This window comes from Zingiber officinale, chromosome 6B, assembly GCF_018446385.1.
Source record: "Zingiber officinale cultivar Zhangliang chromosome 6B, Zo_v1.1, whole genome shotgun sequence".
NCBI classification, from domain to species: Eukaryota; Viridiplantae; Streptophyta; class Magnoliopsida; order Zingiberales; family Zingiberaceae; genus Zingiber; species Zingiber officinale.
In genome coordinates this window covers 128,223,028-128,238,954 of record NC_055996.1, presented here as the reverse complement: position 1 = coordinate 128,238,954, position 15,927 = coordinate 128,223,028, and the positions used below count along the sequence as shown (strand labels likewise).

The following is a 15,927-nucleotide window of genomic DNA, read 5'->3' as shown; positions in this document are numbered from 1 at the left end:
TGACAGTTTCATCGCCCGATCGAAGAACTTGAAAAGAGAGATCAAACTGGATCATGGATGCAATCCAAGTGGCAAATTACAAAAACACAAGAACATCGAAGAACCGATCATAATTGAGCAATTAAGGTCGGAGTTTTTCACATGATTGTGCAGCTGCTATCGGCGTTCTCATCACTGAAGTAGGTGTATGTGTCGCCGTGGTGCGGTGGCGCCATCGTCGGCGGGGGCAAGTTCATGCTGTAGTACGCCGGGATCGGCGGCCGAGCATAACCCATCATGGGCGGCTGAAAGGCGCGATCTTGCGCGGCGTTCATCATCATCATCCTCTGCTGCTGCTGCTGTTGCTGCTGTTGCATCACGGCGGCCATGTACTGCTGTTGCTGGTAAGGGTTGGCGGCCGCGATCGCCTCTGCTGGAGGCGGAGTCATGCCTACTTGGTAGTAGCCAGGGGGGTGCGGCCCTCCGGCAGGGAGTCCTTGTAAGGCCGCGGCAGAGGCTGTAGCTCCCATATGACCCATGGCAGGATGGGGATGCATGTTGCCGGCAATCTGAGCTCCCATACCCGGGAAGCTTTGGCCCATCATCCTCGGATTGACCAATGGTTGGCCGCCGCCGACGCCAGCCTCATTCTTCCCGCCCCCTTTCTTACCTCCATTGCCGCCAGGGTTAGTGTTGTCGCTACCGCCACCATTAGCGTTCCCCATGCCCTTGTTATTATTTGCTCCATTTTTGCCCTCTTGCGGTCCGCCGCCATTACTTTTGGTGGCAGATCCACCTCCGCCGCCGCCCTTTTTGCCATTCTTCCCCTCGTTATTATTCCCCACGGCTTTCCCGTGCACCGGAGCTTCTCCCCCTTTCTTCCCATTCCCGCCCTTCTTATCTTGTGCCGGCGCAGCGACTGCCGGCTTGATCTTGATGTCCTTGAAGTCGTCCTCAAGATCAGCGTCGAAGCAGTCAAAGTCATCCATCTCGTCATCATCGTCCTCATAATCGTCGTCGTAGTCGTCCTCGTCGTCATAGTCGTCGTCGCAGCCCTTGGGGGGCAAGGCAAAGTTGGCGGCTTTAGGGTTTTTCTGCGGGGAGAAATTGAAGCCCCCCTTGAGTTGAGGAGGCATCTGCAGGTCTTTGGCCCCCTTCATCTGCTGCAGTTGTTGCTGGAGCATCATCTGCTGCTGCGGTGTGAGCTGCGGAAGCTGGGCTTTCTGCTCCTTCCCACCACCATTTCCACCACCGCCCTTTTGCGGCTTCCCGTTCTCCTTGGGCTGCCCCTTGCCGTTCTGTGGCGGAGCCTTCTGTCCCTCCTTGTTGTTGCCATTCCCACCACCAAGCAGCTCCGCATGCTTGCCAGCCTTTGCAAGCTTTTTTATGAGGGTTGCAGGATCAACATTGCCCGACACAGTCACCTTCCCCTGTTCTGCATCTATGCTGGTCGTGTACACCCCTGCTCACACAATCAATCCAAACCAGAAACCATGAAACAAATGGAATCAAGCAAGAAGAAATCAGAACCAGCTGATGCAATTGCGGAGAAACAAGGCAATCAAAAATTGCAATCTTGCCAGTGATGCACCTTCAATTTTCTGGAGCAGTTTCTTAACCTTCTTCTTACACCCATCACAGTGAATGTTCACTTTAAGCGTGCATGTCTGCAAAGAACGAAAGCCATTGCAAGTCAATATCTTGATCAGTGCAAGAGATAGACAGAGAGAGAAAGGGCATAAAGACTGGAGCTCTACTTGTATCTTGAGGAACTTGATGTCTTCTTCTTTACTCATCCCTCACAGCTCCGATTGAACAAGAGAATGCAAAGATGCGCTTCAAGACCAAGCGCAATTGCGTTGTGAAATGAAGACAAGAAGAAGAGAACAAGCGAAAAAAGATCAAGAGAGAAGCTCGTTGAAGCTTGTCGAGGAAGAGCAGAGAAAAGGAATGAGAGAGATCACAAGTTGGATCAGCAAAGCTGCAGGCTTTGGGGTTTTCAGAATGCTGCTTATACTTGACAAGTTGCAATATGACAGCATGCTGCTGCCGTTCCACAGCTGGTGAGGTGTGTACTTAACTATGTTCCTCATCACGTGACATGCACGTGATATCTAGTCCTTTATTATTATTATTTTTTATTTATTATTTTTTCCCCACAAAATAATAGAAAAAAAAAAATACCTGATATTATTTTTTATTTTGACTGGGTTAATGCCAAAGAAGACATCTTCAGTGGAGATCTCTGCACAGTTCATAAACTTGCTTCCTCATTTCTGGAGGATTTCCTCGAACTGTGCATGAGCAAAGTCAAAGTCGAGAGTCGATTCAACTCCGAACAGTGGTAACCTTGGAAAGCATTAAAGCTCTGCATTAACTTGAGAACTCGAATAATACAAACTTCCAACATTTCTAAGAAAAATCTCGCAGATTTTGTACAGACTTTCACAAAGTTTGCGTCCATGAACTTGATCCTCATGGCAATGCACAGTTGCTGCCAACAGCTGAGTCTGCGCATTTCTGTGTCGTAACCTACTCAACCCATTATTTCATGCTGCAATGAAGTTACGTACTCTAACATATATGACATCAGACCAATTTATACAGCACTAAAGGTTTCAGAGTTGTAATTAATGGCTTCGAGGGCTGTTGTTACTGTCTCATCCTGCTGCATGGCATCGATGTCTGCTATGTTGAGATTCATTGAAGGCTTTCAGGCTGATAAATAAACTTCCTACCTCATTTTCACAATCTACGCTCCATATCAGATTAACCTGTCCAAACCATGAGAATTGCACAAAAGAAATATAACTATTACGCTTTGAACAAGATATCACAGCATAATTACACTGCTCCGGAATTCATAAATAAAGAAGAATGATGCAATCAATCAACACTCGCTTTCCTGCAAAGCATAAAGCCACTCATTTCAGAAGGCAAAGATATGTTCTTAATTGGTCATGTATTTGAACATACCACATGGGAGGCTGTAGAGACTAGGTGTGGGGATCCATTGCCCAAACCAAATAAACAAAACAACCATATCGAAAATGTAGTTTGTCACTTTACCGGATTGGTTTCAATCGAATATCAGATAATTTTTATCAGGTTCAGTTTGTTTCAATTTGAACTTGCGCAAACTGTTTAAATCTAACTCAAGAATGAAGGAACAGAAACGTATTAATTTATATTAATCAGAAACATAAAGATTACATGAAATGATGCTGGCAAAAACATAAATATTTTACCAAAATAACTACAAACGTATTCATATATAGTCATTTAGATGTAAGACTGTAAGAATCTATGCACACACTTCAAAATTTAGGTTTTCAAAGGATAAATACACGATGTCAGAAGAATGTAACATTGGTTCGGCCAAAACAAATAATTTTTTTTAAAAGAAAAAAAGATGCCAATCTGATCGCTACTGTTCATGCAAGTTGCCACCAATTGAAGTTATCTCCATTATTATTTTTTGTTTCTTTAAACAACAAAACAGCAATTCCTAAACCACTTACAATCTATGGCATGCATATAATCAGTGAGGACATGAACTGGAACAGAGCATGGCATGCAGTGAATTCACGCATTCATTTCACCTAAAAACTTTGTTGTACTCGTTTATAATAAATAAGGTGCACTTTCCCATGCACATATGCATATGGCTGCCTCAGTGGTCAAGTCAAACTATTGGACTAATGCTTCCTCAGAGGACCCTACCTAAATTGGCCTTCATGATTAATGTCCCAAGAGCATCATCCACTGCTGCCACAATGCCACCTGGTCCTGATGGCCTGTGCAGCTCTGCCTTTTCCCTCATTACAGGCAATCAGTCTAAATATGCTGACTAATTGTTATTGTGGCTTATCTCCTATCTCAAGATCAACCATTATAGATGTTTGCAGTCTGTGGGACAAACTCTAGAAGTTTTCAGGTAAAGATTGGGATCATGGCTTTATAGAGGCATAAGAGTACACTGTTTAGTGCAGCTTTATCTACTAATCCAACTTCACTTAGTGTGGCCGACACAACAATCCTAATGATGCCCAAACTTGGTAGTAGATTTAGAATAAGGTGGTAGGGCACATTGATCATGAAAGAAAGGATATGGTGGAATGGAAGAGATTAGTTTGCTAGTAGCTGGAGGTGGGACTGGAAAATGCCAGTATGGGTGTCTCTGTTCCTCCTAATTGTAGATGGGGACATGCCACTGCCCAACCTCATGCCTCCTCTGTGGTTTTAATCACCTTTGCCTTTCTTTTTCCCCTCTCGGCACCCTTAATTATTTAAGCTGTTGGCAGTTCAGTATCAAATCTACAATCTGCTTGAGCCATGCATGCATTGGACACTTGCACTGCCATCCCACAAACACTCTGAGAGAATCTTTCAAGCAGCAGATCACCTGTTTTATAATTCTAGGATAGAACTTGACTAAACTTCATCTTGAAGAAATATTGGTTTAGGATGATGCAAGGAGAGCGGGGGAATTCAGAAACATCATGGACTTCTCCTGTGGTTCGCATCATTGGTTTTGGCATTCCTACAAACAAGTCTGGCGCAGTTCAGTGTCCGATCAATGTTCTGCTCCGGAGGAGCTGTGTGAGACACATGCATTCGTTGGCAGCTTGCGGTGGCAATCATGCAAGCGTTCTGAAAGAATCTTTGATTGCAAGATTGTTTTTTTTTTTTCGAAGTCGGTCAGATTGACTTGTGCTGTGGATCGCTCATTTGTTCGAACGGTTGGTGGACAAATCAATTATCTCAAAGATGATGAAAAATTCACTCCAATTTATGAGCAGAAAAATAATAAATTAGTAAAGAAGAGGAGGAAGAAGAATCTCTGACAGTGGAGTTGTTGACACGCGGTAAGGAGAGCATGCAGCGGCAACGCAGGCTGCTGACTGCCTTAGTTTTGTCGCCTGGCTTTCGTTTGGTTGTGGCTTGTGAGTAAAAGGATTGATGATTTGGGGTGGAAGAAGGCGCGGCAGAGGAAAGCATTTATTTATTTACTGCAACAGGAAGGTTGATATTGAAGAAGGCTGCAGTAACTGGAACCTTGGAACAGCATGATAATTTCATTTAGGGCACCGCATTGATGACCTCAAAGTACCAGTAGGTGAGTTTGGACAAGTACATGGGTAACATATGTCCATATTTCAAATATCACGATTCTTAAATAGTTTTCTAAGTTGTAGTGTTGATTTTTAAAATTTAATACCATTTTAATGCTACATAAATCTTAAAATTAATACTTCTGTAGTAATGATATTTGAAATTTATAGTGGTAGTATTCTTCAAATGTAGCATCGTAATAATTAGTTAGTAAAAAATAAATGTACCTTTTAAAATCCCATAATTTTAAACGTGTCTTTCATATTGTTGATAATTTTATTGTCTAATATTTTCTTCGTCTCATTTTTTTAACTACATGCCAAACCATGGTTGGAACATTCTAGGGTAGTCTTTTGCTACCCTACGCTGCTGCGATCTTCAAATCTGAAGTTACATCATGGATGATAGATTTAAGTCCTCAATCAAGGACATGTTTTTGCATCGCACGAATTAAAAATAGGAGCCTAATTATAATTATTGAATGAAAAAAAAAGTTAGGAAAAGCCAAGTAGAGGAGAGGGACCAATTAAGTCACTTTCATGCAATTCTAAAATATTCGATTGAGTTTCTGGAATCATGCCCATCTTCCTCGATGATGAGCCTGAGATATTAATATTTTTTAAGTATTCACAATTGTACTTTTAAAACAATTTTCTCACATATAATGAAAATTTTAAGACATTCAAAACTAATAGGACCCGAGACACTTGAATTATTAAAAGAGAAAAAAAAGTACAAATTAGAAGGCTCCTGCCACTTAAAGCCTTCCAGGCTTAAAGAAGTTTGCCTTGCCGGTGTTCATATGTTTAAGTTGGTCAGAAAAGAAAGCTTAATTCTGGGCAAAAAAGCAGATCTCGGATCCTAAAGATCAACCATCACTTTCATGAGCTCTTTTGAAATTTATGTATTGTGACTTTTCCTGTAAATATTTAATTCCATGTAAAAAATTCATCTTGCCCCGAGCAATGCGAAGGATCAGTGCCGGCAGTCTTATCCTTGCAGCCTCGACGACGACGAGGATGTTTCAGTGGCCGAGGTCGGTAACAGACGCGACCGGATCCGCGGGCTGGGCTTCTGTGCATGTCGCAGAGGATGCCTGCGCTGCCGGAGGCAAAGCACGAGAGGTGCTTCTGCATGCAGCTGATACTGAAAGCTTCCGATATCTGCGAAGTGAAAAACGAATGGCTTCTTTCAGGCATTCTCACAAAAACCTGCCTGCCTCCAAATGTTCTCAGTCTCGTGCAACGATGTGGACGGATGAGAGACATTGTTTAAAGTTGACCTACAGTTTGGGGGGGAAGGGAAGCCCCTTGGCCCTTTCACTTCATCAGTCACCGTACTGTTATCGTTTCTTCTCATTAGCTCTGGTCACCATCACGACGGATTTTTCCTTCGGATTACTAGATGCTGAACTTCTGGACGTACGAAAAATTTCTATGGATCAGATCAATCGTCCGGATTCAATATTAGCTGACAGATCAATCATATGACGAGTTCCAGCTTTCTTATTGGACAAAATTAGTCTCTTTGGAGGCCCATAGGAAAGGAGGTCTAGGCCCAGTTCACTGCTCAGGCGGTGAGTAAACTATTCTAGAAAAATAGATGCGATAAGAGTTGTCGACTGCATACTAGTCATATTTTATTAAAATTATTTAAATTTTATTATTTTAAAATAGTAATACAGACTATTAATTAATATAAAAGCTACTTATTACACAACTATAAGTCCTACATTTTTTAAGATGTTCAATTTTAAATTTTAAATCAGGAATACTATTATATTAAAATATATTTACTAATCTAATTAAAATTATTTAAACTCTATTAAAATCATTTTAAATGGATCAAAATTATTTTAAAATAATTAGGGTGCATTCAATTCAAGTTATCATGCATAACCAATATTACACGAAATAAAATATAATTTAATATTAGTTGATTTAATTTTAAATTTAGAAATTTTAGTATATAATTTAGTTTAATATTTACTGTAATATTCTGGTCCAAGAAGTCGAGAACTACGAAATTACTGTTATAACATGATCATAAATTGAAGTAATTGAAAGTACACTCATTCCCCGGCATTTCATGGTTGCGATGGTAATGGATCTATTGGCTTTGGCATTCTTCTTCGTCGTTTTAGAGCATCTCCAATGTAAGCTTTATCAAATGTTTGTAAAATTTTAAAACTTCATTAAAAAGGCTTTTATGATTGTGTAGGTGAGGTTTGGAGTTTTTAATTCAAGAACAGGTTTGAGTTTTTAAACCTGCTTTTTCTCTTGAAGATTGAGCCAATAATTAATGTACATGATTGACCTTTTTAAAATAATTTACAAATAAATTATTTGATGAGCTAATTATAATGTTTCAATTTATAAATAATTAGTAATAATTAAAATTATATTTTTTTTCTTTTAAAAATAAATATATTTGAGATAAGTTAAAAAAAATATACAAATGACTATAATTAAATTAAATTTATAAAATAATTAAATATTAAATAAAATGATAAATTATATTAAATTAAAAATTAAAAATTTATTAATTTATTAATGGTTAATTATAAATAAATTAAATTAAAGATTATAATTAATTAAAATATCAAATGGAAACTATATAAAGATATTAAATGAAAAAAGTGTATGCAGGTTTTTTTTTTTTTTTTAATTATGGAGAGAATAGTTGATTTATATTGAAATTGATGTAATATGCATGGAGTCATGCAACTATATGTGGAGAGAATTAAAAAAAAACAAAAAACTCACTCAAGCGTTAACGATTGGGAATGTTTCAATGAGTTTTTATAATGTTGATGTGGCATGTTAGAATTCTAAAAAAAGCTTATTCAAAGCTTTAACAATTAGAGATTCCCTTAATTCCGAAAGCAAATGTTGTTGCTGTTGGTGGTGGTTTTGCTACTTTAGTGAGCTCTTGTTATTGTCATCCACACCTTACAATGAACACATGTTTTCTCACCCTGACCTTGTCGCAAAAGTGCTCCACTCGTCCACCGCCCCCTCGTCTCCTCCCTGCATCCGCCACCCCACCTTCTCTGCCAACAACAGAATCTTCTCCTCCTACTCCACCATGAACTTGGTTCAGAACCTCTTCCTCGACACCATGAACGACTACTGTGCCGCCAGATCCTCACTTGATGACTTCGTTCCCACTACCACTGCGCCACTATTCCCAGCCCGCACCATTAGAATAGATGCGGCGTTGAAAGCCTTCGGGTGCCATGGGACAACATCACCAAAGTTGTTTGTGGTGAAAGCAAGAGCGGCATTACGACGTCATTCCAGAGCTCACACATCTCATCGTGGTCTTTCTAGTGGAAGTTCTAGGATCGTTACTCTAGGGGGATGAATAGCGCTCGTCGCTTTTTCACTTATACGAAAAATAGTTGGAGTAAAACGTAGCGGAAAGAAATAAAGAAAAAGACAATCGCTGACACTGTTAATTTTTACTTGATTCGAAATTTTTGACGACTCCTACTCCAAGACATACTCCTATTTGGCTGACGTGATAGACATACTCCTTTATCAAAATCACTTATTACTTAAATAAAATAAATTTTTTATTGATAATGTTAAATAGATAATTAAGATAACAATGATCATTACCTAACGATAATCCTGAACCCTAACTCAAACACACCCTACCCTAATAATGTTATATTAATTGTTACCCATTACAGTACATTGTGTCAGCTAGTTATAGTATTATATTACAACCGCAGTAAAAGTAAGGTTATTTTTGAAAAGCAAAATGTCTTTAATTATTATTAATGCTTTAAATGTACTTTTTATGATTTATATAATTTGAGATTTTTTTTACAGTACGCTTTAAATTTATTTAGTAATTTTCTTCCACTGCAGATGTTTTTCTGTAATAAAATAATTAATTTGAACTCTTCGTTTATCACTTTTCTTTTATATTAAACAAACTCTGATTACTGATCTACCTAAACATCAGTTGCTAGTTACGTTCTTTTCTCATTATCGTTTGTGCGGCCAAACGGAACCCATGGCGGGGTGGATCCAACCGTTAAAAACTCAACCTATCGTAAGGTAGGATAGGATGTACCAATCTGTCATTCTAATCGATTAAAAATTTTTCAATATAATCTAAAATGAGTTGCGGGTTAAATGAGGGCAGATCCTCTGGACCGCAAAAAGCGGTCCAGGGGATGGTCTTTTGGCTTGGATTGATTCAGGAGATGATCCCCATTCATAAAATAGGTGGGGATCATTCATCTCTACCAATCCAAATCAAGAGATCATCCCCTGGATCACTTTTTGCGGTCCAGAGGATCTGGGCTGGGGTTAAATGAGTCAGTTCACGAGATCATAAAAAAAACTATAAATAAAAATAAAAATTTTAAATTTAGTTGCGGATTAAGTAAGTTAAACTCATGAGCATATTAGGTTTTTCATTTTAATTTTAAATTTTGATAAAAAAAAAAAAAAACTTCTAAACCTATATGTCAATCGAGCCTGCCATGGATTAACCCGGCTAAACTTATTTTTAAATGAATTAATAAAATTTTAATCAAATCTACTTACATTATTTGGTAGGACGACCCTAATTGTAACTCTAATATATCGTAGAGCTGTACATTTTTGTTTTGTTAGCAAATAAAACTTGCACCAGGAATGACCTTCTAATTTCTCAATTTCCAAGAGTATAGTTATTACAATCCCACGTTACGTTACCACGACAATGACATTCCAGTAGTTCCAGGACGGAGTTAGAATATTAGTTCAGTACATGCGTGGTCACTTTGCATTACTCGACGAAGTAAGAAATAATGTGGTAGTCTCGTGAGCGACTATTACCCCACTAAGAAACGACATGATCGTAGCAAGAGCATATAATCGTTATACGACCGATATTATAAGCCTAATTCACGACATTTGAGCAAGTGCCGAACTTGAGATTGTCTATAATTATTTCTGCACGATCTTGTCTTCCAAGTTTAAAAAATTTTAATTTTATTTTGTACTGTGAGCTATGGAGTTCGATTATTATTATGGGCTTTCCCTTCACAATGTGTAATGCAATATTTTGTGGTCCTATCCATTGTATGTAGAATCATGATCTTACATAAAATTAGACCCCACAGGTCATCCGAGTTGGTATGTGGTGGGATGCTTGCCACATGAGGTCGCGGGGTCGAAACTCAGGGTAGTCGGGGCGTAAATCCCCGGTCCCTGTGCAACTCACCCCACCTGCCACATGCTCGCTCAGGATGCTGTGATTTACCTCCCTCGTGATGGCCTTGGGTCGGGTGCGGCGGGGGCGCTGGGGGCGAGCGATTTTGCCTTTTGCCACATGATCTTACGTAAAATTGATTTAGGGTTAGGATCGGATCGGTTTCAGATTGGATCGTAGAATCATACAATCCTACCAAAAACCTTTAAAATCTTATCATACATGATTAATAATTAGAAAAAAAATACCTAAAAAACTTATTTACATATAAATAGATAACTAATTTTGCATATATATACAACCATTTATACTCAACACCTCATATTACATTACTACATATACAAATTTAAATTAACTAGTAATTTAACTACCATTCTCGCATAGTAATATTTATATTTTCATATCATAAAATAAAATAATATAAAATTTCTATTAATACAATAATAATAACGTATTCAACGTCAAAAATATTTTCTTGGTTTATAAGATGATCCAATTTAAAGACCAACAAATCACCTAACGTACATAATAGAAGCTATTGAATCCTTTGATTCAAATATAAACGTAGGAAATAATCTTTTAAAGACTGTGATCCTGTCCGAGAGTCGAGGGTGACGGACGCTAGGGATGTGACACTTCTGTTGACCGTGCGTGGACCTCCAATGAGACTAGCCTGCAAGCACAAAAGGGTCAATGTCGAGCCAGGGAGTGGTTCCCCGGGGATGACCCTCTGACGCTCAAGTCAGATCTCCCGCGAAAGCAACAGGTAAGTAAAGAAATGAAAGTGGCAGTGTAACTGTGGCTACAGTAGAATGCGCATACCTTCGTTGAAGCTTGGGGTCCTTTATATAGGGCTCCGGGGGGGTGTGCACGCTCTTCGAGGCATGCACGCATCTCAAAGCTTCCCTTGATAGGACGTGTCAAAAAAGTATACTTGATGTTGTACCTTAACAGCTCGAGCATATCCTGACAACAGTGGAAGCTTCCGTCGTATGATTCTCTGCCTGATCATGTCGCCGACCATGCTCTCTGTCTACGACACGGGTCTCGAGGAGGATACCAGTTGATCCTGCCTCTGTCTGCTAGTGGGCCGAGCGGGTGGGCCGCTCGGGCGACTTTTGTATGCTGGCGGGCCAAGCGGGGAGGCCGCTTGGCTAATTCTGCTGTCTGGGCCGAGCGGGGTTTCCGCTCATCTACTTCCACTGTCTAGGCTTGTTGAGTCGTGTTTTCATTTTGTTGGCTGTGATCTAATCTTTGGTCGGTTGGGATGCTCGCCGTTCGGCACATGACTTAGCTTGCCGGTCGGCGCCTGCTTTGGTAATAGTCTTTTGAGTGTCGGAAGCTCGATGCAAGACCGAGCTGTAATAACGTCGGACCGACCATTCCCTAGTCCGATTGGCCGATGGGGTTACCCGATCGGACGCTAGTCCGGGGTGTTGACCGCCTTGACTTTGACCTTCCACGTGGTATTGACCTCTTTGCGGGGCGGGGCCCGACCTTGTCACTGGATCAGACTGGTTGATGCCACACTATACTAGACAATAGACATCCAAAAACTCATCATTTTGGAAAAAAGAAATGACAAAATATTATTAATAAAAAACTAACTCAAAAATAAATAAATATATGTTTAAATAATTTAAAACCCTAATAAGACGAAAAAAGATAATAAAAAAAAGATAAAATCTTCTGGACATCTGAAAATGATTTAAATGATATTTTTTGGATTTGAAATAGGGTAGTTAATGATAAACTTTGAAATTTATTAAAGATCTTTGAACGAGCTTTGGTTTGATATATTATAGGCCCCGTGGTTCAATCCGAGTCAAAAGTTATGACCTCTCAAAGCTTCCACCGATCCTGCTTCGATCCTGTTACGATCCTACCGATTTTGTGACGATCCTACCAATCCTGTTGCGACCCTACTGTAAAAATCGATTTTGTACGATCCTGGATCGATTTTGGATTTTCGGATCGTAGGATCGTACGATCCAGATCACGATTTTACAAACCATGGTCCTGCCTACATTGGGTCCATGTTGGCCCTGTCCTTGTGGTTTTCATGTATTCACAGTTTAATTTCCAATTAAGACATATTAGGATATTTTCCTCTAGTAGGATGAGACGTTAGATGTTGGACCATGTGCCATTTATGTTTTTTAATTTACTTTGATGATCAATAAAAAAAAAAACTTTTATGGGATTGAAATTATTCACTCTAAAATTATTAGATTCGAAGAACTAAATACTTAGCATCAATAAGTCAGTTGAGCCACACCTCGAATGTCACTTATTGGATCAATAGGTATGTTGGATTCACACCCGATACACGCTCTCATAAAAAATAACAACCACTTTAAGATGTTACTCGTACCTGTCGGTTTTAAGAAGGTGAAAGAGTGTCTCTTTCCCTTCATCTTCCTCTATATAAAAAAGAGTCCAAGGCAAGTGGTGTATGACGAGAAAGGAGTGCATGCATCAGGAAAACGTTGTTGTGTTGTGTATACAGATGAGATCGAAGCACAACAGAAATGCTATCAGAATTCTACCGAGACTATGTGTCTTGCAGAGAAGGAGAACATCCGTTAAAGTGGGATTTGGTTTGTGAACTATAAAGAGCTTCCCGATTTTATGATCGTTCTTCCGATAGTAAGTCCTACCATCGTCGATTGCAAATCTACGGAAGATCGCTGTAAATGTTTAATTGTTTTGTGTAATTATTATATAATTCCTACAATGGTATCAGAGCATTAGGAATTATACCTAGTTGCGGTTTCTCGTCACTGTTTGCACGACCAATGTGTCGTAGCAGACAAGCGCTTGCGACTGCATCACAGTTGTATGATGCCGACATTAGGGTGTCAGGGAGACCAGTGACAGGGTCGCTCTTAAGTGTCGCTTGCCGATGATAGGGTCGCTAGTAAGCGTCGCCTGCCGACGTTAACATTGCTGCTCAACAGCGCACTGCGCCAAAATCATGAGAGGGTCACGATTTTCATTAGAGTCGGGCTCGAGCCACAGGGATATGCCGACGAAGGCTTTCCGTGGCCAGTGATGGCATACCGGATAACCAGTGTTATGTTGGTGGCCGGGACGGGTAGAACAACCAACAACAACCTCGTCAGGCCAAAAGTGATTGGATTCTGGTGCAGGATAGGACCGGCGACCGCACCAGTAAGTCGGAGATTAGCCTCCTCGTGGCCGGTGACTATGTCTATCGTGGTTGCGTGGAGGCAACGGTTGAGGCGGAGTGGGTATCGTGCGATGAAGAAAATGAACGAAGGATAAACACGTAGCATAGTGCTTCGTGAGAAAAAATTTATTTTTAGAAAATAAAAGAATAATAATAAAAAAACATTTCGTTACTGTATGCATCTTGAAATCAAGAAACATAGTAGGTTTATAAAGATAAACTTTATATTTTTTGTCTCAATTAATCAATGCATGTTTTTTGCCAACGCAAGTATACTGTAGCATTATTTTTTGCATGCGGTAATTAATTGAAAATTTGATTCAATTAATGGGCTAGATTAGTTTTGTCCACTTAGCCTCGGTTTAGATTAAATCATTAGTTAGTTTAATTGAATCAGTTTGATCAAAACTAGAAATAATTTGGGTTGATTAATTGGACTTAGACCAAATATGATCAAATGACTATATTTATTCTATTGGATCAAATTTGATTAGATTTATTCTAATTTGTCAGACTTTAACCAATGAGCCTTGATTTGATCAAACGAACTTGAGTTTAATCAATAAGTCTGAGTTTGGCTGAAATGGACTTAGATTAAACAATAACAAAACATAGGTACTATAAATCTTTGTCAAATTAGATTAGTTATAACGAGGACAAATGACCAGACTTAGGATCTGGATTCCCAATCACTGATCTAATGAGTTAGTCGACTTATACTTCTGAAAATCGAAAAGATTTGTTCTTTCTTGATTTATTATGTTGGCACTATGCATGTATAAATTGAATTAAGCCGGTTTCGTACTGGTTAGTCAATTTTGTATTGACTTATTTAATTTCAATTTTTCAGATGGCACGGATAATTACCATATTGACTCGTCGCGAAGTGAGATGAAATCATCTCAGGGAGGAAATTTAGGAGATAGAGTATAACTCTGCTTATGGAGTCGACGAACACGTTGAACAACTTGATGATCTATTTTAAAAACTTGAGCGAGAAGAGTTTCCAGTCCTGGACAGTTATAGGATTTGGCCTTTGATACGTTCATTGCCAGATAATCCTAGGATGATAACAAACTATATTTGGGATCGTCATCAAGGACGTGTCATATATTCAGAATTATGTGAGGAACTGCTTCACCATATGACTGAAGAGGATCCTGAAAAATTTGAAGAGGGCCCGAAAATGATCGAGGATCCAGAAGAGGATCCAATTGGGGATCTGATGGAGAATCATGAAGTTGTCCCGCCTGAGATTACCCCAAATGAGTCTAGGTTGAAAGGGATAATGTTGATCACTGCACTAGTGTCTATCCTAGTGGGAGTGATAGTAGCCTATCTAGTTAATTAGAGTTATATTATTGTTTCTATCATTATGTATGAACAGTATTAGTCCATTTAGTTCATGTCAATTTGTTATATGTTAACAAACTACAACATGTTTATGTTAATGATATGTTCATTCATATGCTGATTGCTCTACATGGTGTCATAAAAAATGATTAGTTCATTTAATTAAAGAAATCATGATAGAATAATGATTAAGTTCATTAGTTGGGATGTGTGTAATAATATTGATCAATGTTGATTTGATTAGATCATACAAATGATGAGTGAAAACGTAGTTATCACTTGATTTTGTAAACCAACTCAAATTAACAATGAGTTAATAAAAAATTACATCCATGTGAATTACACCGAATACTAAATAATATGTTTATTTATGTTAGATCATGGCAAATAAGAACATCATAGTTAAACTCAATAACAGAGAGAAATTATATAAAGATAACTACAAAATTTGACAGCTCAAGATACAATATGTACTTGAGGAACAAGAAGTTCTAGAGACTATAAATCAGGTTATGGTAGAACCTGTAGATGGTCTCACTGCACAACACAGACGAGATCTTGATGCCTATAAGGCATGGAAGAAAAAGGACTCCATTACAAAGGACATATTGATTAGTTTAATGGTAGATGACCTAACTTTTGAGTATAAGTCCTATCTTTTGACTCATGCAGTCTGGGTAGCTCTTAAAAATACAGTGGAGTAAGTCTGAGCAAGTTTCGATAGCTGACAATCAGGTTTGATAACTACAAGAAGCGTCTGAATGTTTCAATGGTTCAACACCTTAGGGAGATGTTGAACATGATTCGGGAGCTTAAAACTTCTGGTCATGAGTTGACCGATAAACAATAGGTTCAAACGGTTATTCATTCCCTTCCAGATTCTTAGAAGACCATGAAGTAGATCCTGACTCACAGTGAGTGTATCAAGACTTTTACTAACGTCTCATGCTATATAGAATTGGAGGCGGAGAGAGTTGAATCTGCAAGGATTTTTGTATAAGCCTATGTGACTGTCGGTTCTGTTAGATCATCTGTATCCATGAAAAAGAAATGGTACAAGAAAGAGAAGGGAA

The 15,927-nt window shown here is 39.0% G+C and overlaps 1 protein-coding gene across 1 annotated transcript; it reads right to left on the bottom strand.

Moving 5' to 3' along the window:
• Positions 1–28: 28 nt before the first annotated feature.
• LOC121989457 (heavy metal-associated isoprenylated plant protein 33-like) lies at positions 29–2,047 on the bottom strand. The gene is made up of 3 exons (XM_042543529.1): positions 1,737–2,047; positions 1,571–1,646; positions 29–1,441 (listed from the first exon to the last, which is right to left on the bottom strand). Exons 1-3 carry the CDS (start codon positions 1,773–1,775, stop codon positions 138–140), a joined length of 1,419 nt encoding a protein of 472 aa, XP_042399463.1. The 5' UTR covers positions 1,776–2,047; the 3' UTR covers positions 29–137.
• Positions 2,048–15,927: the final 13,880 nt, after the last annotated feature.